We start from the raw sequence: 26,376 nt of genomic DNA on the forward strand, positions 1-26,376 counted from the left end.
GTTTTTTTTCAAAATATTTCCATGGTTTCCAACTATCTTTCTGTTATTTATTTCTAGTTTAATTCTGTTAAGTTTAGATAACATACTTCGTATGATTTTAATTCTTTTAAATTTGGTAAGGTTCATTTTACGACCCTAGAAATCGTCTGTCTTGGTGAACATTCCATGTATACTTGAGAAGAATGTATATTGGGCTGTTGTTGGGTGGAGGGTTCTATAAATGTCAATAAGATCACGTTGGTCATAGTGTTTAGCTTCTCGCCTATTTTCTATTTGTTCTATCAGTTACTGAGAGAGGAGTGTTGACGTCACCAACAATAATTTTGTATCTGTCTATTTCTCCTTCCATTTTTATCAATTTATGCTTCATGTATTTTGAAACTCTGAGAAAAAGTATATTTGTATTTACCATTTCTGCTTCTCTTCTTTTATTTCTCAAGCTCAAAAGTGTCTCTCTCCGCTGTCATTTTCCTTCCCCTGAAGAACTTCTTTTAGCATGTCTACTGGAGACACGTTACCATAGTTTTCCTTCATTGAGAATATCTTTATTGCTCCTTCATTTCTAACAGTTTTTTTTTTCTGGATATAGAATTATGGGTTGACAATTCTTTTGTTATAACACTTTAAAAATGTTGTTCCATTGTCTTCTGGCCTCCACAGTTTGTGAGGAGAAATCTACAGTCATTCAAATGGTTTTCCCTCTGTAATGTGTCATTTTTCTCAGGTTGCTTTCAAGATTCTTTCTTTAGCTTTGGTTTTCAGTAGTTTTATTATGATGTGTTTGAGCATGATTTTCTTTGAGTTTATCTTTTTTGAGGTTTGCTGAACTTCCTGAATCTATGTTTTTCCACCAAATTTGGGCAGGTTTCAGCTATTATTTCCTGAAGTTTTAAATTTTTTTCTGTACCAATCTTTTTCTCTTCTCCTTTCAGTACTCCAGTGACATGGATGTTAGACCTTTTGTTTTTGTATCACAGGTCTCTCTATCATAGTCCTTGGAGATATATTCTTTTTTTTCCCTCTGTTGATCAGATTAGATTATTTCTAGTCATCCATTTTCAAGTTCACTGACTCACTCCTCTATCATCTCCATTCTGTCATTGAGCCAATCCAGTGAAAATTTTATTTCAGTTGTTGTTTTTTCCAGTTCTAAAGTTTCCACTTGGTTCTTTTTTTTTTTTTGACTGCAATTTCTTTGCTCAGAACTTGTCTTTCCATTTATTTTAAGAATGTGTACTCTTACTTCATGGTTATAATAGCTGCTTTTAAATATGATAATTTCAACATCTGGGTCATCTTGGAGTTGGTGCTTGTTGTCTTTTATCTTGAAAATTGTTGGGATTTTCCTGGTCCTCTGTATATTGAGTAATTTTGGACTGTATCATGGACATTTTTTTTTTTTTTTTTTTTTTTGCTGTACCGGCTCCACTAGGCTGTGAAGCCAACAGATTCTTTTTTATTTATTTATTTATTTATTTATTTATTTATTTATTTATTTTTGGCTGTGTTGAGTCTTCGGTTCGTGCGAGGGCTTTCTCCAGTTGCGGCAAGCGGGGGCCACTCTTCATCGCGGTGCGGGGACCGCTCTTCATCGTGGTGCGCGGGCCTCTCTCTATCGCGGCCCCTCCCATCGCGGGGCACAGGCTCCAGACGCGCAGGCTCAGCAATCGTGGCCCACGGGCCCAGCCGCTCCGCGGCACGTGGGATCTTCCCAGACCAGGGCTCGAACCCGCGTCCCCTGCATTAGCAGGCAGACTCTCAACCACTGCGCCACCAGGGAAGCCCTATCATGGACATTTTTAATGTTATATTGTGACACTCTGGTCCTGTTAAAATCCTTGGTAATGCGTTGACTGATTTTTTTTAGACAGGCAATCAATCCATTTAGTTTCAGAGTGCAAGTTCTGACCTACCTTCTGTGGTTTCAATATCAGTTCAGTTTTCAAAGTCCTTGTAGCTCTATCAGGTCAGCCCATGAGTGCAGCACACAGGAGACAGTCTTAACTACACTGTAGTCAAGTTCTCAAAGCTTTCACTGTGCTGCTTTGGGTTAGTTTCACACGTGCACATCACAGGTGAACCTGGAACTTCCTTCATTTATTTGGGCATCCCTTTTTCTAGCACTCTCTATGATTTCTCCCCACACTCTCCAGCACTCAGGGACCCCTTTTTTGTCCTTCTGGTTGGAAAATCTTAGGTTTTAGCCATTCTGTGCTACTGAGTGCTTCTCATAACTGGGTCCACCTCCAGGCCAACATGGTGGGAGAAAAACGAGAAAGAGAAAATAATGTGGATTTCTCCGATCCTCCTTGAACACAGGGACCCCTTTTACCATCTCCTCTGGTTAGAGAGAAGAATTTCAGTTGTGGGTACCTACTTGGCCAATACTATTGCTGGCACCACTATAGAAGTGCAGTTTTGTAACTGGGCTTGCCTCAGATCAGGACCAGGATGGTAAAAAGAGACAAGAAAGGGGGGATTTCCCCCATGCTCTTTGTACTTCAGGGGCTCACCTTCCTAGTTCTTCGGTCAGAAAAACGGACTTTCTTTTGGAGATTTCTCTGTCCACATCCACTGCACAGTTCCAGAATTAGGACTGCCTTTAAGCAGCCCTTAAGCTGGAGATATGGGAGGACAAAAGCCCATGAATCTCACCATTATATAAGTCATTCTTCAAGTTTTGATTTCCCTCTCCATAAGCCTCCTATTATTTACTTTTTACTGTCTTCAGAGAGTTACTTTTTGTATTCTGTCTAGAGTTTTTGGTTGTAACCAGTGGAAGAGAGAGGAGGAAGGAAGTATGTGTATCTACTCCATCTTAACTGGGACTGGAAGAGCATCTCAGGACTCTTGCCCTGCTTGGAACACTGCTCCCCAGGATCACACAGCACCTCCTCATCACTCATGCCTCAAGGAGTCCCCGCTCTCTGGTCTTCTTGGCTGAAGTGCCCCGGACCCCGCCCTGGTCCATCATTCTCAGTCACATTCAGTAGCTGAAGTTATCTGATTCACTTATTTTTCCATGTGTTTGCTGTACATTCCTGCCATCAAAGGATGCGCTCCTTGAGGACATGGGTTCCGTTCACCATGCTCATCATTGTGTTTGTAGGACTTAGAGCAGCACATTGTATGTATTTGTGACTGACAGTCTGGCTGATAGGAAGGCTGGATCTGACTGATTGTCAAGATCTAAAGAGGCAGACAATAGGAGAGAAAATAAGTGACTTCTGGAAAAGGCCACAGAAAAACCTTCCAATCTCTCTATAGGAGACAAGGATATAAAATGGTACAGAGGAGAAATGAATGGGAAATGGTAGGAGCTCCTGGTTTGAGCACGAGTCACTAAGAAAAATAATCCAGCCTCATAGCCTGGAAAAGGAATTGGGTAGGGAGGCTGCTTGGACATGTGTCTAGACAGTGAGATCAGCTTGATAGTGAGTTGACTTTGCAGAGATAGAACATGCCTCTCAGGACCTCCATCCTTTTGAGGGAAGTCCAGGTGAGACGTCTGGGTTCAGACAGGATTTACGAGGCACCTAACGGTGAAGGCAGGGGAACAGGCATCATGAGGACCTACAGTCCTTTTAAACAATAGCTGTGAAAATGCAACATAATCCACCCAACCTTCCACAACCTTAGTGGTAAAGTAGCAATAGAAGATTAGACTGCTTGATCTTTGGATCCTTTTCCACCCTGAAATTCCATGATTCTGTGAAGTCCGGTAGACAGTTGGAGATGGAATGGAGAAGCAGGTGAGGTTACCGTGCTAATGGCACAGAAGTGTGGGCAAACGGCATCCAGGTGGTAGCTGGGGGCAGGAGCGGGGATGACCTCTCAGAAGAGTAAGTGAGCTTTGGGGTGGAAGGAGAGAGAAGGAGTGGTCGAGGGGGCAGGCAGAGAGGGAGAGTCACTCACTGAGGGCACACGTGTGCCAGGTGGTGGGTGTTCCACCCCATGGTGTCATTTAAAGAGCAGCCTCATGAAGGTGACTAGAGAGGGGAGAGCTGGTTGACAGCGTCACACGTGAGGCCAGCAAAGACCCCCGGACTTGGTAATATAGAAGCAACTGGCAGGTGGCGCAGTGGTTGAGAATCCACCTGCCAGTGCAGTGGACACGGGTTCGAGCCCTGGTCTGGGAAGATCCCACATGCCTCGGAGCAACTAAGCCCGTGCACCACAACTACTGAGCCTGCGCGTCTGGAGCCTGTGCTCCACAACAAGAGAGGCCGTGATAGTGAGAGGCCCGCGCACCGTGATGAAGAGTGGCCCCCGCTTGCCACAACTAGAGAAAGCCCTCGCACAGAAACGAAGACCCAACACAGCCATAAATATGAAAATAAATAAATAAGTAAAAATTTTTTTAAAAAGCTATTAAAAAAAAAGAAGTAACTGGCGAATTTAAAGACTGTGTGTTGGGGGGTCTCAGTCAGGGGAGGTGTGCCAGCCATAGTTCACCTGTGCTCCCCACAAGCTGGCATCTGCCAGGAGAGAAAATGAAAGAGGGCATGACCTCATTTGGTCCATTTCAGCAGCGACATGGGAAGAGGGAGAAGACCCCGCCCAGCTGCAGCGGGTCCTCAGCACCTGCCCACTGAGGAAATGCAAGAAGTTTTGTTTGCCAAACCACAGGAGTCAAAGTTTATGTAATTCACCAAAGAAGCGCTGGTCTGAATAAGACCCTTCCCACGTGACACATGGGTCAACAGCACAGTGTGGGCTTCTGCGGTAACGAGGGCCACGGTGTTTCTGGTGACCAGTGCGTACGGAGCACTGTCAGTCATCGGGGAACCCAAGGAGCGTTCCAGGAGAGCTGAGACCAGCAGCAGAGTTTCTGAGAAAGAATTTAAAGGAGAAGCCACATGAAGAGCAATGATTACTGCTTAATTTGTTGGTTCCAGTGCTGTGCCCTGCCGTCTGCTTTTAAAATGTAGGACAGTAGTGGGATGTTCCAGGAGGGCCTTCTCTGGGACACTGCAGGCTTCACTTTCCCCAGGACCTCACACAGTGCCTGGCACTCCAGTGGTGCTCAGCAGAACTGCTCTAGTTGAATTGAAATAGACACGTTAAATGAAAAGAAGATCCTGCGTGCGTAAAAACCATGGGTGGCCCTCACCTCTGTGAAATGTAATACTTAATGGATCCTTTCCTCTGAGGAGTGAAGTTAGAGGGGCTACCAAAACTGTAGCTTCAGACGGAATGACAACGGTGAGAAAGGCTTTCCTCTAGCATGGGAGGGCCCTGAGTTTGAGTGCCAGGATTCCCGGTACTGGCTGTGCAATTTCGGCAGGTGACTTCACCGCTCTAAACCACAGCATCCCCTTTTGCAAACTGGGGTGGCAGTGCCGGCGCTGGTGTGAAAACCCAGATTCGGTAGTTCCAGCCTGACTGGTCACAGAGCTTGTGGAGGCCACGATTACCCTAAAACCACAGTGGTCCCCACCTGGCATCACATACAAAGGGTCAGCTACAAAGCCGCGTCTTTGGGGATCACATAAACCTCTGACTGCTGCATTTTCTCAACTGGCAGCCTCCTGGTTGACTTTAGATTTTTTTTCCTTATGAGCAGCTCACCTGCTAGAGCATGAATAACACCACTTCTTTAAAAGGGCGACGTGGGGCTTGTGTGCTGTCCCCACCCTGGTTTTCCAGGATCCCTTGAGGGGAAGTTCCTGTGAGGGTCCCTGTGGGGCCTCGCTCAGGTGTCCCCCTTACTCACCCTCAGGCAAGACGCACTGATCACCCACGTGCCTGTGCGCGAGCGTGGTTCCAAGCAAGGCGACCGCGGAGAAAGAAGTGGCGAAGGGTTTTACAGGGTTTCACGCGCCCCTAATTTGTTTTAGTGATTGGAAGAATCCAGGGCACCCCAAACTCCTTCAGCCACAGTCTTCACTGTGCCCCGTGGAGGCCTAGCCACAGTCTTTTTTTAAAGTGTCTTTGGCGCCCATCATTCTGTGAGTAAACAGAGTTTTGATCATTTTACATCCCACAGACCGAACCTTTGAACATGAGCTGAGACAGAGTCTGTAGGTCACATTCCCACAGTGTTCCTGGACTGTTTGCTTTGGTCTGCGTGATCACGCCAACGTGTATGTTCAGGAAAAAAAGTTTTTAGTTGTCTTCATCCGAAGACGATGTGATAGTGTGTTTTTTATCCCTCTGGGAATAAATGAGCCCTTTTTGTTTTGTGAACTGCAGGAAAAGTTGAACAGCATTTATCTGGAAATAAGCAAGGACTCCTAAAATTTAAGATTTCCCTAACATGCAGCTGGGGAAATAAGACTGTATTTTAAGAATTAAGTTAGACCAGATGTGAAATAGCAGACTTTAACGCTATCTTTGAAACAAACTGGGGTAGGGGAATCCCTTGGGAGATTAATGAGTCCATTAAATTTAAACAGATTCATTTTTTTTTTTTCTTTTAAGACCAAAACAGAAGGTCGCAGATTCAGAACTGGCTTGTGAACAAGCACATCAGTATCTTGTTACCAAAGCAAAAACCAGATGGTCAGACTTGTCTAAGGTAAGAAAATGATTATTTCCTTAAAAGGAAAGGGAATCTATTTCAATGTTCCAAGATCATTGGGATGAGGGAGCTATTTTCCATCCAGTCACTAAGATGGCAAAGCAACTTTGTATACCAATCTAGGGACTCCTTTTTTTCTTAAAATACTTTTTCAAAATAGATTCTCACATTCAAGGTCAATTGATCTTTAGAAAAATAAGTAATTGTAAGAGTTACGTGGACTGAAATTGCTGGCTTTATCTCAGGTTTGATATGAATTAAAAATTTAAATGAAAAATGTAAGACGCTATCATTCTTGCTTTTACACAGTTATAAACATGCTTTTTAAAGAGGTATTTCTTCCTGTCTTGCTAAAATTATAGAAAGCATAGTTTGAAGGTGAATACCCTCCATGTGCAATTGTGTAAACTGTGATTATGGTGTCAGGATGGGAAACATACTCTTAGCAATGGCAGCTGTACCTGCAGGACAGTAGATCTGAAATGCAAGCCTGGGTCAGCCTGAGGTCTAGGATGTGGGGTCACCACTTCTCAGTGCAACAAGGACACAAAAACTTCATTTTAAAAAGTATTTGTATACTGCATTACGGAAGTATTTTCACACTATTCTGAAGAATGTCTCCACTTTGTTTCATGTGGTCATTTTCTTTTTTTTTTTTTTTTTTTTAACAATTGGTTTTTTGTTTTTTTTTTAATTTTTTATTTATTTATTTATGGCTGTGTTGGGTCTTCGTTTCTGTGCGAGGGCTTTCTCTAGTCGCGGCAAGTGGGGGCCACTCTTCATCGCGGTGCGCGGGCCTCTCACTATTGCGGCCTCTCTTGTTGCAGAGCACAGGCTCCAGACGCGCAGGCTCAGTAATTGTGGCTCACGGGCCTAGTTGCTCCGCGGCATGTGGGATCTTCCCAGACCAGGGCTCGAACCCGTGTCCCCTGCATTGGCAGGCAGATTCTCAACCACTGCGCCACCAGGGAAGCCCCCATGTGGTCATTTTCTATCTATGTTTGCTCTGTCTTGGCCTGTGCCCGATGTGAAGTCCCGCTTTTAAGTCCTGTTACGCACCGGGCTGCCTCACAGCCTGACTGTGCCAGCCCAGGCCGGCCAATCACACCTTCTGAAGCCGGGCCAGCCTTCCAGAGCAGTCCTTTGGGTCGAGGAGTGCAGGGCAAGCTGGGGATTGTAAGCAGCGGCCACACAGGACACAGTGGCGCCGGCCGGGGAGAGGGCAGAGCCGGCCACCTGACCGCCTTCCCGCGTGCCCGCCCCATCCCCGCTTCTCTCTGCCTTCAAACTCCCTCAAACCTATTTAAGAAAAAGCCCCTTCTCCCCAGCGTGCCTCTGCTCTCAGCTGCCCCGCCCTCCTTCCCCTCACGGGAGCAGCCCGCCCTGTGGTCGGACTCCAGGGACTCCCGAGGGCCACGTCCAGGGCCCTTCGCAGCTTCATCCGACCCCGCTTTGACTTAGCACAGCCTCACTGCGCAGGGGTTTGTGCCCCGGGTTCAGTGGTAACCAAGGCCTGTCTGCTCCCGCCTGGCGGAGCTCACGAGCCAGGGGAGGTGACAGATTATTAACAAAGCAGATGGGCGCTGAAAGGAGCAGGCCGCTGGGAGTGGCCAGAGGCTGTGGAGGTCTTTGTTTCTGCCTTGTTCAGACCATCCTTCCTGAAACGCCTCCACCCCCGGCTCCACGACACCCTGCGGGGCCCCCTCCCCTCCTGTCCCGGCCTCCTGGCTGGGTGACGTCCTCCCCGTCCGTGTGGGCTCTCACTCCACCTCGATTCCACGGCCTCTCGTAGCCACCTTCATCCTTGATGTCGTGCGGGACCCCAAACTATGTGTGGAGGAGGCGTGGGGACCCCAGGGCGCTGTGCTGCTAAACCAGGAGCCTTGCGTCTATCGGTGGAGACCTCCTCCATCTCTCCTAGGACTGAGCCTGGTGGGGAGAGGACGCGCTTTGTCCAGAATCGAGCATCATGTCACCTCACTGGCCCCCACAGGACTAAATGATCCTGCGTGTGTGGATATCTCTGCCACTCTCTCAGTTTGTTTTGACTAAAGCACTGAAGGAATTAGTTCTGAATTCTAAACCGGCAGAAAGTATAATACCTAAATAAGATCAGCAGTATTCCCACCGGGCCAACTGGTGATGAGATGGGTGTTCTCACTCGGTGCTCCCATCCCCGCTCATCACTTCCGCGTCCCAGCGTTTAGAGATGGTGAAGGTGACCAAAAGTGTGGAGTCTCCCTTCTGCCGCATTTCTGTTGGGAGTTCACCAAACAGGACCTGCTAATATCCAAAAGGATGTATTCTCCAGTAAAACCGTGTTTGAACTTGAACAAGGATTCAGCGTTTAGTCATCTAGTGACCTTCACATAGAGTCACGGGCTCCCCGCTCCGCCATGCGCTGCTGGGGGCACCTCCAGCTGCATTCTCAGAAGTACATAGGAGTCGTCCCATTTGGGGCAGCTTAATATGCTCATTGCTATTTAGGTGTTTTTGGAAAATAAGTTCATTGGTTTCTTCAGCAAACATTATTATGAGCTAACTGTGTAAGGTACTAAAGACACAATGACAAAAAAAATAAAGACATGGTCTGTGCCCCCAAGAGACTTGTGGTGTAAACACCAATGGGAACTCTGAAGAATGATGTGTGTTACAATGGAAGTGGCTTGCGTATAATGGGGTACCCAAGAAGAGGTCACTTGAAAGATGAGCAAGTGTTGGACTGGGGAGGTGCTCGGGAGGTGGAGGATACCAGGACTGAACTAAGGCAAACACGTGTGGGATTGATGGGCACAGTGGGGAGTACAAAGAGTTCAGCAGGGATGTGTCAGACCTAGGGGTCAGAGCAGGTGGTTTTCAGTGCGAGGCAGTGGGCGGATCATGGCAGGCTGTACATGCTTTAGCTTTTAAAAAGTTGCAGTAAAATGCACATAACATAAAATTTACCATCTCAACCATTTTTAAGTGTACCAGTTCAGCGGTATGAAGTACATTCACACCGTTGTGCTATGTGCTCTAAGTTTTTAATGGGGCTTTGAAATCCTCCAGGCCTAACTTTTTTAAGCTTAATTGTTTTTTAATTTGTGACGCTACAGTGGAATATAAAAATAATATATATATATAACTATGTATATATAATATGTATGTATATATGTACATTTAACATACATGTTTTATAATATATGTGTATTATATGTATAACGTATATGTGTAGTTTAAATAAGTGTGTATAATGTGTAGTCACTGTGTATCCCAGATTGTACGCCACCATGTAACCACCATCCAGATGAAGGAATAGAATATATTAACAGTATCTTAGACCAGGGAGCTACGCTTTTTCTGTGAAGGGCAAGACAGTAAATATTTTCGGCATTGTGGGTCACAGGGCTCTGTTGGGACTCTCAGACATCTTACTTTCTTCCCCTCCACTGGATGTGTAGCAGTAGCTCGTTGCTGCTTTAATTAGCATTTGTTGTTTACTAATGAAATTGGGCATTTTTTCATTTGTTTATTCATTAGTCAGTTTTCTTTATCTGCGAAGTGCCTGCTTGAGACTTTTTTACAGTTTTCACACTGGCTTGTCTGTCTTTCTTTCCTTGGTCAGTGGGAACGCTTACTTTGGTTTGGCCAGTAGACTTTTGTAAGTGGTAAGTGATGCAGATATCTTCTCTCAGTTTGTGTTCAGTCTTCACCCTTGAAAAAAAATTTAATATAAGTTTTCTTCCAGTTTATTGAGATATAATTGACATACAGCACCATACAAGTTTAAGGTGTATGGCATAATGATTTGACTTACGTATACTGTGAAATGATTATCACAATAAGTTTAGTGAACGTCTATCATCTCATATAAATATGAAATTAAAGAAATAGAAAAAAATGTTGTGTGTGATGAGAATTCTTAGGTTTTACTCTCTTAACTTTCGTATATAACATACAGATGTGTTATATATTATATATATGTTATACATACAACTGTGTTCATTATATTCAGCTGTACTCATGATATTTATCATGTTGAACATTACATCCCTAGTACTTATTTATCTTAGAACCGGAATTTTGTAGTACCTGTTGACCACCTTCATCCAATTCCCCCTCCCCGCACCCCTTGCTTTTGGTAATCACAAATCTGATCTCTTTTTCTATGAATTGTTTGTATGCTTGTTTGTTTGTTTTTAGAGTATAATTGACTAAAACATTATGTTCGTTCCTGTTACACAACATAGTGATTTTTCTTTTGTTCATTTCAAAATGATCACCAGGATAAGTCTAGTTATTATGTGTCACCACAAAGATACTACTTAGTTATTGACTGTATTCCCCACACTGTAGCTTTTATACCTGTGACTCATTTATTTTGCAACTGGAAGTTTGTACCGCTTAATTGCCCTCACCTATTTCTTTCCTCCTCCCAGCCCCCTCTTCTCTGGTAACCACCTGTTTGTTCTTTGCATCTATAACTCTGTTTCTGTTTTGTTCTGTTTGTTCATTTGTTGTATTTTTTAGATGCCACATAGAAGTGAAGCCATACAGTATCTGTCTTTCCCTGTCTGACTTCTTTCATTTGACATAATGCTTCTAGGTCCATCCATGTTGTCACAAATGGCAAGATTTCGTTCTTTTTTATGGCTGAGTAATATCCCATTGTATATATGTGTATATACCACATCTTCTTTATCCATTCATCTATCAGTGGATACTTAAGTTGCTTCCATATCTTGGCTATTGTACATTATGCTGCAACTCCAGTTTTTAATGAAGTTGTTTGGTTTTTTGGTGTTGAGTTCTATGAGTTCTTTGTATATTTTGGATTAACCCCTTATAAGAATATATCATTTGCAGATATCGTCTCCAATTCAGTAAGTGGCTTTTTGTTTTCTTGATAGTTTCCTTTGCTGTGTGCAAAGGCTTTTGAGTTTGATGTAGTCCCATTTGTTTATTTTTGCTTTTGTTCCCCTTGCCTGAGGAGACGTATCCAAAAAAACACTACTACGATGGATGCCAGATTACTGCCTATGTTTTCTTCTGGAAGTTTTATGGTTTCAGGTCTTACAACTGATTAAATAGACTTTAATCTATTTTGAATTTATTCTGTGCATGGTGTGAGAGAGTACTCCAGTTTGAGTCTTTTGCATGTAGCTGTCCAGTTTTCCCAACACCATTTATTGATAAGGCTGTCTTTTTCCCATGGTATATTCTTGCCTCCTTTGTCATAGATTAATTGCCCATATAAGTGTGGGTTCATGTCTGGGCTCTCTATTCTGTTCCATTGATCTATGTGTCTGTTTTTGTGCCAGTAGGATACTGTTTTTATGACAGTAGCTTTGTAGTTTAGTTTGAAATCAGTTAGTGTGATACCTCCAGTTTTGTTCTTCTTTCTCAATACTGTTTTGGTTATTTGGAGTCTTTTGTGTTTCCATACAAATTTTTTTTTTTTCTGTATTTTATTTTTACAAGAGATAGATAGACTGACACCAAGCATTGTACATGGATGACCACAACAAAAGCAACAATGATTGCAATTACCAAACATGAAACACACTTATACTATGTCATAATATTGACATTCAGTCTCCATACAAATTTTTGAATTATTTGTTCTAGTTCTGTGAAAAATGCCAGTAGTATTTTGATAGGGATTGCATTGAATCTGTAGATTGCCTTGGGTAGTGTGGTCATTTTAACAATATTAATTCTTCCAACTTATGAACATGGTATATCTTTCCATCTGTTTGTGTCATCTTCCATTTCTTTCATCAGTATCTTATAATTTTCAGAATACGGGTCTTTTACCTCCTTAGATTTATTCCTAGATATATTATTCTTTTTGATATGATTTTCTTGATTTCTCTTTCTGATAGTTTATTATTAGTGTATAGAAATGCAACAGATTTCTATATATTAGTTTTGTATCCTGCAACTTTACCAAGTTCATTGATGAGCTCTAGTAGTTTTTTGGTGGCATCTTTAGGATTTTTTACATATAGTATCATGTCATCTTTAAACAGTGATAGTTTTACTTCTTCCTTTCCAATTTGGATTCCTTTTCATTCTCTTTCTTGTCTGATCGCTGTGGCTAGGCCTTCCAGTACTATGTTGAATAAAAGTGGTGAGAGTGGATATCATTGTCTTGTTCCTGATCTTAGAGGAAATGCTTTCAGCTTTTCACCATTGAGTGTGATGTTAGCTGTGGACTTATCATATATGGCCTTTATTATGTTGAGGTATGTTCCCTCTATACCCACTTTGTTGAGAGTTTTTATCATAAATGGGTGTTGAATTTTGTCAAAAGCTTTTTCTGCATCAATTGAAATGGTCATCTGATTTTTGTTTTTCAATGTGTTAATGTGGTGTATCACATTCATTGATTTGCAGATACTGAACCATCCTTGCATCCTTGGTAGAAATCCCACTTGATCATGGTGTATGATCTTTTTAATGTATTGTTGAATTTGGCTTGCTAATATTTTGTTGAGGATTTTTGCATATATGTTCATCAGTGATAGTGGCCTATAATTTTCTTTTTTTGTGATATCTTTGTCTGGTTTTGGCATCAGGGTAGTGCTGACCTCATAGAATGCGTTCATAAGCATTCCTTCTTCTGCAATTTCTTGGAAATTTTGAGAAAGACTGACAACTCTTCTCTAAATCTTTGGTAAAATTCACCTGTGAAGCCGTCTGCCCCTGGACTTTTGTTTTTAGGGAGTTCTTTTATTACTGATTCAACTTCATTACTGGCAATTGGTCTGTTCATATTTTCTATTTCTTCCCAGTTCAGTCTTGGGAGATTGTACATTTCTAGGAATTTGTCCACTTCTCCTAGGTTGTCCATATTATTGGCATATAATTGTTCATAGTAATCTCTTGTGATCCTTTGTGTTTCTGTAGTGATGGTTGTAACTTCTCCTTTTTCATCTCTGACTTTATTGGTTTGGGCCCTCTCTCTTTTTCTCTTGATGAGTCTGGCTAAAGGTTTATCAATTGTGTTTATCTTTTCAAAGAACCAGCTCTTAGTTCCATTAATCTTTTCTATTGTGTTTTTAAGTCTGTATTTTATTTATTTCTGCTCTGGTCATTATGATTTCTTTCCTTCTATTAACTTTGGGTTTTGCTCCTCTTTTTCTAGTTCCTTTAGATGTAAGGTTGTGTTATGTATTTGAGATTTTTCTTTTTTCCCGAGATAGGCTTGTTTTGCTATAAACTTCCCTCTTGGAACTGCTTTTGCTGTGTCCCATAGATTTTGGGTCCTTGTATTTCCATTTTCTTTTGTCTTCAGGTATTTTTTAATTTCTTCTTTGATTGCTTCAGTGATCCATCGGTTGTTTAGTAGCATAGTGTTTAGTCTCTACACGTTTGTGATTTTTGCAATTTGTTCCTTACAGTTGATGTTTAGTCTCATAGTGCTGTGGTCAAAAAAAAAGCTTGATATGATTTTAGTTTTCTTAAATTTACTGAGACTTGTTTTGTGTCCTATCATGTGATCTGGAGACCATTCCATGTCCACTTAAAAAGAGTGTGTATTCTGCTGCTTTTTGATTCTATATATATATATATCAATTAGGTCCATCTGATCTAATGTGTCATTTAAAGCCAATGTTTCCTTATTCATTTTCTGTCTGGATGATCTGTCCATTGATGTTAGTGGGATATTAAAGTCCCCTACTATTATTGTGTTACTGTCTATTTCTCCCTTTCTGTCTGTTAATATTTGCTTTATGTATTTAGGTGCTTCTGTATTGGGTGCATATATATTTAGAATTGTTATATCTTTTCTTTAGATTGATCTCTTGATCGTTGCATAATGTCCTTCTTTGTCTCTTGTTACAGTCTTTAAAGTCTATTTTATCTGATATAAGTATTGCTACCCTTGGTTTCTTTTCATTTTCATTTGCATGGAATATCTTTTTCCATCCCCTCACTTTCAGTGTGTGTGTGTCTTTAGAGGTGAAGTGAGTCTCTTGTAGACAGCATATATATGGGTCTTGTTTCTGTATCCATTCAGCCACTCTGTGTTTTTTGATGGAGCATTTAGTCTATTCACATTTAATATAAATACTGATAGGTATGTACTTATTGCCATTTTGTTAATTGTTTTGGGATCGTTTTTATAGTTCTTTTTTGTTCCTTTCTTCTTCTTTTGCTCTCTTCCATTGTGGTTTGATGACTATCTCTAGTGTTACATTTGGATTCCTTTTTTTTTCTGTGTGTCTATTATAGATCTTTTGTTTGTTGTTATTGTGAAGGTTATATAGCAATCTGTATATACATGTGATTATTTTAAGTTGCTGGGCTCTTAAGTTCAAATGTATTTTAACAATCCTGGCATTTTTACCCCACACACACACTTGCTGTTTTTGACATCTTATTTTACATCACTTTGTTTTGTGTATCCCTTAACTACTTTTTGTGGATATAGATGATTTTACTACTTTTGTCTTTTAACCTTCCTACTAGCTTTACATGTGGTTGATTCACTGCATTTACTGTATATTTGCCTTTACCAATGAGCTTTTTTCTTTCATAATTTTCATGTTTCTAGTTGTGGCCTTTTTCTTTTTCACTTAGGGAAGTCCCTTTAACATTTCTTGTAAAGCTCGTTTGGTGGTGCTGAATTCTTTTAACTTTTGCTTGTCTGTAAAATTTTTTTGATCTGTCCATCAAGTCTGAATGAAAGCCTTGCTGGGTAGAGTATTCTTGGTTGTAGGTTTTCCCTTTTCATCACTCTAAACATATTGTGCCACTCCCTTCTATCTAGCCTGCAGAGTTTCTGCTGAAAAATTAGCTGATGGCCTTATGGGAATTCCTTGTATGTAGCTTGTTGCTTTTTCCTTGCTGCTTTTAATATTCTTTCTTTATCTTTAATTGTTGCCATTTTAATTACAATGTGTTTTGCTTTGATCCTCTTTGCCTTGATCCTGTTTGGTACTCTCTGTGGTTCCTGTACCTGGATGTCTGTTTCCTTTCCCAGGTTAGGGAAGTTTTCAGCTATTATGTCTTCAAATATGTTCTCTGCCCCTTTCTCTGTCTCTTCTCCTTATGGGATTCCTATAATGCGAATGTTGTTACATTGATGTTGTCCCAGAGGTCTCTTAAACTGTCCTCATTTCTTTTTATTCTTTTTTTTTTTAATTACTCACTTTTTTTTTTAATGCTATTCTTGTCTGCTTACATTCTTTTTTTTTTATGTATGTATGTATGTATGTATGGCTGTGTTGGGTCTTTGTTTCTGTGCAAGGGCTTTCTCTAGTTGTGGCAAGTGGGGGCCACTCTTCATCACGGTGCGCAGGCCTTTCACTGTCGTGGCCTCTCTTGTTGCGGAGCACAGGCTCCAGACGCGCAGGCTCAGTAATTGTGGCTCACGGGCCGAGTTGCTCTGCAGCATGTGGGATCTTCCCAGACCAGGGCTCAAACCCGCGTCCCCTGCATTGGCAGGCAGACTCTCAACCACTGCGCCACCAGGGAAGCCCTTTATTCTTTTTTTCTGTTCTGTTTCAGTGATTTCCACTACTCTGTCTTCCAGCTCACTGATCTGTTCCTCTGTGTCATCTAATATGTTGATTCCTTTTAGTGTGTTTTTTATTTATGTTATTTTTTATTCCTTTTAGTGTGTGTTAATTATTGTATTCTTCAGCTCTGTTTTGTTCTTCTTTATATCTTCTAACCCTGTTAAACTTCTCACTGTGTTTATGCATTCTTCTCCTGATTTCTTTGAGCTTCTTTACAATCATCGTTTCAAACTCTATTGGGTAGGTTGCCTATCTCCACTTTACTTAGTTCTCCTGGGGTTTTATCGTGTTCCTTCATTTGGAATATATTCCTCTGTTGCCTTATCTTGTCTAAGTTGCTGCTTTTATTTCTATGTATTTGTTAGGTTGGTTACGTTTCCTGACCTTGGAGAAGTAGCCTTTTGTAGGAGACATCCTGTGCATCCCAGCAGCACACTCCCCTCTGGTCACCAGGGCTATATGCTCTAGGGGTGCCACGTATGTGGGCTGTGTGGCTCCTCCTGTTGGGTCAGGCTGACTGCTGTGGGTGGTCTGGTGGGCGTGGCTGGCCCACAGTCCGGTTGGTTGCCAGGCTCTGCCTTGTGCAGAGGCCACTGGCTTCTGGTGGGCGGGGCCAGGTCATGAGACTTCTGACTACAGGGCCCCAGGGGTCCCAGGGCTAGTGCTGGCCCACTGGTAGGCAAAGCCAGGTTCTGGGGTGGGTGGTTGCAGGGCTGGGTGTCCTGGATCTAGTGTCAGCCTGCTGGTAGGAAGGGCTAATACCTGACACAGCTGGCTGCAGGGTCTGGCGTGTCCTAAAGCTGCTGTTGGCCCACTGGTGGTTGGGGCTGGATCCTGGGGCAGCTCTCTGTGGGGTCCAAGGTGTCTTGCAGCTGGTTTCAGCCCACCTAGTGGGTGGGGCTAGATCCCAGGGTGGCTGTCTGAAGAGCTGTGGTGGTCCTGGGGCTGGTGGGTGGGGTCAGGAACCAGGGGGTCCTGGGGCTTTTGCTCGCCCACTGGTGGGTTAGGCTGGTCCTGGGGCTAGTGCTGGCTCACTGGTGGGTGGAGCCAGGTCTCAGGATCTCTGGCTTCAAGGCCCTGGGGGTCCTGGAGTGGATGTTTCAGCCTGCTGGTGGTCAGGGCCAGGGCCCTGGGGGTCCTGGGGCTGATGCCTAGCCACTCATGGTGAGGCTGGTCCCAGAGCTCGTGCCAGTGCACTGGTATGTGGGGATGAGTCCTGGACCCTGTGGTGGGCTCAGGGTGTCTTAAGGCAGCAGGCCTGCTGGTGAGAGGGGCTGTGTCTCTGCCCAGCTGCTTGCTTGTCCTGAGACATCCCAGTACTGGTGCTGACAGGCTGGTGGGCAGGCCAGGTTCCAGCATTAATAAGATAGAGGGAGGATTCCAGAATGCCATTTGCCAATCCCAGTGTCCACGTGGTAGAACGAGCTCCCCCAAAATGGTTGCCACCAGTGTCTGTGTCCCCAGGGCAAGCCCCAGGTGCCTTCTGTTTCTCTAAGAGGCTTTCCAAGATCAGCAGGTGGGTCTGACACAGGCTCCTTTCAAATTACTGTTTCTACCCTGGGGCCTGGAGCATGTGAGATTTTGTGTGCACCCTTTCGGAGTGGAGTTCCTATTTCTCACAGCCCTCGGTACTCCCGAGAGTAAGCCCTGCTGGCCTTCAAAGCCAAATGTTCTGGGGGCTCATCTTCCCAGCGCAGGAACCCCAGGCTGGGGAGCCCAGTGTGGGGCACAGACCCCTTGTTTCTTGGGGAGAACCTCTGCAATGGTAATTATCCTCCCATTTGTGGGTTGCCAGGGGTATGGGTCTTGACTATACCATGACTCTGTGGTCTCATTGTGGTTCCTTCTTTATATCGGTAGTTGCAGAAGCTCTTTTCTGCTAGTCTTCTGGTTTTTGTCATCAATAGTTTCTCTGTTAATAGCTGTAATTTTGGTGTGTCCATGGGAGGAGGTGAGCTCAGGGTCTTCCTAACTCCACCATCATGGCCACACCCTCTCCTGTTTTCACCCTCTTTATGTGATATCTTTTGATAAACATAAGTTCTTCGTTTAACGTAGTCACATTTTTAACTACTCCCTGAAGTTCTTGTTGAAGAAACCCCGCCCTGAAGTCATGGAGATATCCTCCTGCGATCTCCCTAGCAGCTTCACAGCCTCACCTTTCACATTCAGGTCTTGACATCAGCACTGGAAGTGTCATGTGTCATGCTGTGGGGATCCAATTCCATCTTCCGTGTGGAGATCAGTTGTCGGGGCACCGCTCACTGCAAAGTCCATCTTCTCCCCCACTGGTCTGCAGTATCACCACTGTCCTGCGTCAGTGCCCATGGGTGTTTCTGGGCTCCTCCTTCCGGTTCGTTGGTCAGTTTGTCTATCTTGGCACCAATACCACACCTTTAGAGTCCCCATAACTTAGTAAGGCATCTTAATTAGCTGGTCGGCAAGTCCTGCCTCCTTGTTCTCTGAGAGTTTTTGAATCAGTTCGTCAAGTTCCACAAAGAAAAAAAAAACTATTGGGATGTCTGGCAAGAAATGACATCTCTACTACATGGAGCCTTCCAATTAATGAACACATTGTATCTCCATTTATTTTGATCTTTTTCAATATCTTTCAAAAAAGTTTTAGACATTGCTGTGTAGAAGTCTTACAATCATTTATAAGATTTATTCCTCAAACTTTCTGTTTTTGATGCTACTGTAAATGTTATTTTTTTAAATTCATTTTCCATGTCTGAAATATAAAAATGTGGATGATTTTACATATTGATATAGAATCCAGATTTCTTGCCAAAGCCTCTTAGTGTAATAATTTATTTATGGATTCCTTGTATTCTTATATATACGGTCATGTCATTTGTGAATAAATGACAATTGTATTTCTCCCTGCCCTGTTGTTACACCTTTTAACAATTTTAACTTGCCTAACTACACTGGCGGGCACCTCCAGTACAATGATGAATAGAGGGCGATAGAGATATTCTTGCCTGGTTCCTGATCTTACAGGGAATGTTTCGTGGTTTCACCGTTAGGTATGATGCTCGCAGAGGACTTGGGAGATGGACCCACTGTGTCTCCCTCACAGTGTATTAGAAGGAGGAGCGAATGAGCTATTGTTTGGAAACAATTTAAGACAGAGCAGAGCGCCCTGTGCTACCTGCTCTTCTAGTCTGTGGTGACAAATCCCCAGATGCCTTTTGCACCCCTCGGGGATATTACAATGGTACCGTACCATCTTGTCACAACAACCGGAGTCTCACGTCCCTCATTTCCCCTCTGACAGCCAGCCAGGCAGCCAAATTCGCTGCGTTGTGGAGATGACAACCTCAAGCAGTGTGGGCTACGCCTCATTTCCCAGGCTCTGGCTGACTCTTATTTCTAATAGTGTTTGATCCCAAGTTGTTGGTCAGAGAAAAATCCAAGCCACACACCTGAGACCACTCATTACCCAGAAATAAGCCCCTTCTAGGATGTTAACACTTGTTCATGTTTTGCTCGATCACCTTCTTTAGAGGAATGGGGAGGATATCTAGGACATAGATTAAAAGGTTTTTAAGCAGGAGGAATGGGAGAAAAATGTCTTAGACTGTTCCAGATACTGACTATTGAAAAGCCTGTATACTGTCTGAGCAATTTTGTATGTTACTAAATGCCGCCTTGGAATATTGCAGAATTTTATCGAAACCGACAATGAGGGCAACGGCATTCTTCGACGACGGGATATAAAGAACGCGCTGTACAGCTTTGATATTCCCCTCACACCCAGAGAATGTGAGAAGCTTTGGATGAGGTGAGTGGTATCTGAAGACTGGCTTTTCATTTCGGACGGCCAAATTCAGCACCAGGCTTTCGTCACTCCTCAGGGGTCAGGTGGGACCAGGAATGGTTTTCCTATGGTTGTATCTGTCCTGTTCCCCCGTAGAAAGAAGCCTTGGCCAACAGCCTGGCCTTCAGGAACACGGGGAGCCAGGTAAACACTTGTCACCAATATTAAATATTACACTTGAGAGTTTTGCATTTCCAAGGAACCAGGAGTTCAACCACATCCTTTTACTGTTTCAGAGAACTAAGTCCTTCCCCAAAGACTTAACTCTAATACAAGTAGCTCAGCAGACAGATCTGCAATGGGTAAAGGGAAAAGTGGTCTCTCCCCATCACCTAAAGATGGAAATCAATGTTGCACAACTGTTTTATAGATCAGTAATTTGCTGGAAGAAAATCACCAAAGTTTTGGTAACTTGGAGTGGTTTCCCTAGGGTGTCTTAAACTGAAAATAGAACCTAATATTGACTACATTTTTCAAAATGTGCTTTAGATTTAGCTGTTTTTGAACCAGGCCCCCAGTTACAACATTCCCTGTGTAGGTGTTTAAGTTTCAAGGTGCACTAACAATGCGGTCCATTTCCAAGTTCCAGATCTGTCTTTGAATTACTTCCTTCTTCATTATATGTTAGCTGCCACTTGCATCCCCCCAGGATCATACCCCAATATTGCATGCCCTCTCAGAGGCAAGCCCATGGAGCAGTTCATGTAGTATTTCAGCTTTTCATCTGTTCAAAGGGGAAAGCTGCAATGTTGGCCGAGTTTAGAATTAGGTGGGCTGTTTTGTGTCTAATTTAGAAAAGCAACTTGAAGTTCTTACAAAATCCTTGGTTTTTTGTTTTTTTTTTTAAGATCAGTTCCAACTCAGGGACAATTTGGTCTCCCTACCCATTTTCTCTTTTGATGGACTAGATGAGTGGGTCCATCTGAGTAATCAGAAGATGGGGTGCAGCGGCCAAATGTGTGGCGCTCTCACCACGTAGACCTTTGGATGATGCGGAAGTGACTGTGTGATCCTGATGCTCGAGGAGCTGTCGGGGGGCAGGAAGCATTCACCCCAATACCAGGGTGCAGAGTCACCTGTTATAAATGCCAGAGGAGGGACATGTCGAGCAGAAAGGGAGACAAAAGTAGGGGTGCTGGGGGCCGTGGAAGAGCAGGAGGCTGTCACGGTGGGAGAGAAGTTGAAATTGTTCCAAAGGTCCAGACGGGGCAGGAGGGCTGCCTGACCCACGGGGCAGGAGGACGGGTGAGGCGTTCTCCAAGCCGTGCCTGGGCTCCAGGCTGAGAAAGGAAAGGCGAGGCTGATCACCTGGCCGCAGTCCTCCCTTTCTGGCCGTATTAACGAGACGTTCAGAAACAAGGAAATGTGATGTGGATCAAGCCATGCTTTAGGAAGACTAGTCAGGAAGCAGTTCAGGGAAGGGATTGGTGGGGTGTGGGCATCGGGAGACTGTGGTCTCCATCAGGGAGGGATGGGACGAGCCCTGGAGCTGGGTGCAAGCTGCAAGGATGAGGGGTGTAGGAGGCAGGTGTCCCCGTGAGGGTTCCCGTGTGGAAGGAGAGCACGCTTAGCCCCCTTCCCGATGGGGGACAGAGCAAGCCTCCACGTTCATGGGAGGGAGACACTCACTGTTGCTTTTGGCTCAAGTTTCTTTATACATGTATTAACATGATTAAATACACAGATATCTACCCTGTGCTGAAAACTGTTTGAGATGAGAATTTCATCTACTTTTGTTTAGCCGGCTGTTTGCCGTGGATGGTGAGTGGTTGAGAGCTCTGCAGCCAGATGTGCCTCGACCCCTGATAGCTGTGTGGCCCCTGTCAAGTCACTTAACTTCTCTGTGCCTCACTCTGCCCCGCTAAGTTAGCTCAAGTGGTGTGTGGATCAGGGTAGGCTGGCTGCGGTAACAAACAAGGCCAACATCCCAGGGGCTTGCCCCATAATGATGTCACAATTTAGTGTGGGTGTTGGGGAGCTGTGCTCACAGTCATTCAGGGACCAGGAGTCCCAGCATCCCTGGATCTTATGTGTCTACCAGCAGAGAAGGGAACAGAGCACAGAGGACCCTCTGGTCAGCTTTGTGAGGACCAGGCCTGGAAACATGGCCGTCACTTTGCCCAAATTCTTTTGGCTAGAATCCCCTGATGGCTGCACCCCTGCAAGGGAGGCTGGGGGGACCAGAAGTCTGAAGGGGGATTGCGCTGCTACTCAGAGGCCAGGAGGCTGCTGCCCCCCCGGCTGGAAGAGCAAGGGGGGAGGTCACACAGAGATAAGGGAGCTGCTCCCCACCAGCAACTGCAGGCCAAAGGGGAGACGGTATTTTTTGGAGACCAGGAAGTTGCCTCCACTCCTGATGCTGTCTCGGAATCTGCGGGAGCCTCGACTGCTGTGCTGAGCGGGAGCTACGGAGCCATGACACGAGGTCCCCTGGGAACAGCCTGGCCCTGCCCTCTTCCCACCTCCAAGGGCACAGCTCCCTGGGCGCAGCCGGAGGGCAGCTGGGAAGATGTGCAAAGGGCAAGCGCGGGGTCGAGAGCCACCAGATGAACGTCCAGCCAAAGGGCAAAGGGTGTGTCACATTCCAGGGCTGCGGGGTCACCTGGGTGGCCCGGCAGAAGGGGAGGCTGTGCATCAGCAGAGCCACATCGTGACGGGCAGGACAAGGTGGGGACCCCACCCTGAAGGCCAGGTGTTTAGTGGGAAAGATGGAGGCAGGCCCGCGTTCTAGAAAGATCACTCTGGCCACGGGGAGGAGGATGAATTGCCGGAGACGGGGAGGGAGGCACAGAGGTGAATTCAGGGCTGTCTCAGTGTTCTAAGCGAGAGAATGGGGTGACCTTCCCTGGGTGGTGCCTGGAGGACTGGGACAGAAGTGACAGGTGTGAGAGAGATTTAGGAAGTGAAAATTCACCTTTAGCAGCCTGGAAAGAGGCTGAGGGATGAGGTAAGATGCTCCTTGGATCTGTCTGATAAGCATGAGCAGAAATCAGGAGGACACCCTGAGGTGGCCGAGTAACCCACAGCTGAGGGCTGTGCTCTGAGGGGGCCTGCACCCTGGCCCATGGCGCCCGGACTGAGCTGTGTGACCTTGGGCCAGTGGCTCACCTTCTCTGAGCTTCAGTCATCTCTCCAATGGGATGACAATGGGGACCAAATGATATAAAGAGGGTACCTGGCATAGATAAGCATAAAAATTGGTAGCAAAAAGGTCATAGAGATTTTAAATTATTTTCTGATTACAATATGAATGCACACTCATTTTAGAAGACTCAGAAAATCCAGAGAAGCATAAGGGAAAAGAAAAGACAACAGCAAGAAAGCAGCCATACCCCACTCAGCAGAGATGATAAGCTTGGTGGTGTGGTTTTTTTCATCCATTTTCTAGGCGTTTCCATGATCTCCGTTAGCCGTCCTCACCCTCATTCCACCTCCTGGCCTGCTCCTCTCAATGGCTCAGCGTTTGCTGACCCTGATTCACCCTGGTCCACTCCCTCCAAGTCCCCACCTGCCTTAGAAGCAGGAGGGGTAGGAGGCAAGGTGGTGGCCAGCGCCAGGCTGTGCAGGCACCAGGAGCCTCCTGCAGCTGCCCGTACAGGGGGAGGGGCATTCTCCCACCCGGTGGGAGTGACAGGGACCACCGGCAAGGCAGGGAGCAGCTGGGGCCAACGTGACACACTCTGCCAGCTCCCGGAGTCTGCTAGTGAGAAGAGGAAAGCCCCTGCCAAAACTGGGTAGCTGGAAGTGAGTAGGAAAATAACGTTCAGCTCTTTCGAAAACACAGAATTAGAAAATAGGGAAAATATGGACAAAAAATTGTCAGCATCCATTGTTCACTCAACATTTATGAAGCACCTGTGAAGTGCACTCTTTCAGAGCTTCGGGTTAGTCTGGCAGGTCTCGTTTACGCTGGAAGTAAATTAGTGCATTAACTCCCAAATCTCAGTGACCTGGCACATGGATGCTTAGTTCTTATTCACACAAAGTCTAGCATGTCTAGCGGCTCTTCTGGACAATTCTCTTCCAAGTGGTGATTCGGGATCTGGCTTCCAGTTGTGGCTTCATCCCTCAGCAGGGTCCCCCGGGACCTGCAGAGCACAGGACCACACACGGGCTTCGGCGGGCTTCGGCCCAGAAGGACACACTTCTGCCCACAGCCCGTGGCCCAGGGCCAGGCTGCGGCCCCAGCTAACTGCACAGGGGTGGACAGAGTGGGGAGCACATGCGTGTAAAGCAAGCCTGGCTCACCGAGGGTTAAACAACACAACCGTCAAGCCTGAAGGAGGCCGTTGTGAAAGGAAACCTGGTAACTGAAGCCAGGCAGGACCTTTTAGCACGAGATTTCAGGAGCAATGTGTTTGGTTTTGGAGAGACTGCCAAGAATAAATTAGAAGATGAAAGTGCATCCGTCCATCCATTCATTCATTCATCGGAGCAATCATCAAGCAGGATTTTCTTGAAACTTTCTAAGTTGCAAGCCCTGTGCTAGATTCTGGGGTTCCAGAGATGAAGGCAGCCTCCACCCTCAGGTTGCTCACGACTCGGCCGGGAAGACAGCAGCTGCATGCCAGGAGGGAGAGGCTGGCAGCCCTGGCTGTGGGTGTTCAGAGAGACACCCCCAGGCGGTGCAATGCCTGAGTTGAGTCTTAAGAAACAGTCATTAGCCAGAGGTGGGGAAAGGGGGTCCTAGTGAGCAGAGAGGCCCAGAGCCGGGGGAGTGGGAGGTCCCCGGGATGGAAGAGGAAGGTTGCTGCTTCCATCAGCAGAGCCTGAGACCCAGAGCCTGCCGGGCACAGGGCACCCCAGGACCAAGGCCCTGGGGGGCATGCCCTTCGGGGGCGCTCAGTGTTCTGAAACCCCTTCTGTAGCCTCGTTTCATTGGGTAGAACTCCGCTCTTTTAGATCTAAAACCAACTTTGCTGAAAAACTGTGAAGCCAGTGTATTATAAAAATGCACAGATGACTCAGGTAGGACAGCAGCAGCCTGGGAAACTTGCGTATAGATGCCAGTCGTGTACAACCAGCTGATCACGCAGACCTGGCAGAATGTTCGGGAGATAATTAATGCCCAATTTATGCACATTTCTTGTTTGGGTAGGTAAGTTGTATGTTAGTATTCCAATATAAAAGGCAAAGACTATTAAGAAGTCCCTGTGTCATGTGCATCGGCCCACGGGAAGACATACGACTCTCGGTTAACGTGAAGCTGGGTCAGCTCTGCTGCCTCAACCAAGGCAGCGTCTAGAGAGAACCTACCCTGTGCCATGCTGGTGGAACACCTGGACAAGGAGAGCCTCTGGGTGGGAAAGGATTTGAGAAGGTTGAAGGAACAGTTCAGAAAAGAGGATCGAATGGGACGTGATACGGTCGGGGATGAGTTAGAAGAGCTGCTCACGAAGGAGGGACCAGCCGGACAGGCCCTTAGCTCCGCATAAAGGACGTCTTCGTGACTAACATCGTCTAGCACTCCACTGGGCAGTCCCTGAAGGAGTGGGTTTCCCATCTCTGGCGTGGCTTCATCCAAGGCCAGACGGCCGCTTATTGGGGAGCGTAGGGGCGGGATTGTGGCCCTGGATGGGGATGGAGCCCATGGTGTCTAATCTGCGGCTCCACCAGGACTGGCTGAACGTGCCATTGGGCACTGCCCCCTTAGGCAGCTGGACATTCTGCCCCCTTAGGCAGCTGGACATTCTGCCCCCTTAGGCAGCTGGACATTCTGTGCTCTGAAGGGCAGCTCTCTGAGCCATCGGACCACCCTCACAGACGGTCCCCGAGAGAATCCCTCTGTCCGAGCTGCATAAGGACCACGTCTCCCTCTGCTGCGGGCCTGGGTCGTCAGTGGGGCTTGCACCAGACCCTCTAAATCTGGGGTCAGTGGCGCTGGAAGATTCTTCTGTCATTTATGTAAGAATCAAGTGCTAAACTGAGCATGAAAGAGTAAGACTTTCTCAGCACAGCAGTCGACGTGAACGTATTCAGATCATGCGTACAGCCAAATTGCTGTGTGTCCAGTAGATGGGCAGAGTAATCTGACCATCTCGTGAATTAGCGGCCATCGCCATCTGCAGATGCGGGTTATGGGCCCTGTTTCTGTGCCCGTTTCTCCTGGTGCATCTGTTGCCGAACCCTTTTAAAATTCAACCTTTACAGGCAAGCTGATGTTTTTTAATGTGACACAAAGGATTATATGATGAAGGGTGAGGTTATGTAAGCTGAATTAACTCTCTTATTGTTCACAATCATAACAATATTTTAGTTGCAATTGTGCAGTCTGGTCTTCTGTTCCTTGGAGATGCGAATAGAATGTTTATGGCCTTTATTAATGAAGTAATTAAGAAGTGTCTTTTCATTCAGTTCAAGTGTCACGACTGAGAATTTGTTGTTGGGAATCTCGTGACCGTTGCCCGCGGGGATGGCAGGCCTTCCTTAGGGACACGTGCCCTTCATGTTCATTGCTCAGCAGCCAGGTATTGATAAGGAAGTTTTGCGAGGCGTGTTGCTGGGAACTGTGGGTTCGCCCA

At 45.4% G+C, this 26,376-nt stretch overlaps 1 protein-coding gene across 1 annotated transcript in view; it reads left to right on the forward strand.

Moving 5' to 3' along the window:
- The window catches only part of EFCAB6 (EF-hand calcium binding domain 6), a 252,542-nt gene that overhangs the window by 167,778 nt on the left and 58,388 nt on the right, over window positions 1-26,376 (forward strand). Inside the window, exons 22-23 of the mRNA XM_057555849.1 lie at window positions 6,424-6,520; window positions 19,701-19,819. Coding sequence (XP_057411832.1) covers window positions 6,424-6,520; window positions 19,701-19,819 — 216 coding nt within the window. The remainder of the gene's footprint in view (window positions 1-6,423; window positions 6,521-19,700; window positions 19,820-26,376) is intronic.

The sequence above is a fragment of the Balaenoptera acutorostrata genome, chromosome 11 (assembly GCF_949987535.1).
Source record: "Balaenoptera acutorostrata chromosome 11, mBalAcu1.1, whole genome shotgun sequence".
Taxonomy (NCBI): domain Eukaryota; kingdom Metazoa; phylum Chordata; class Mammalia; order Artiodactyla; family Balaenopteridae; genus Balaenoptera; species Balaenoptera acutorostrata.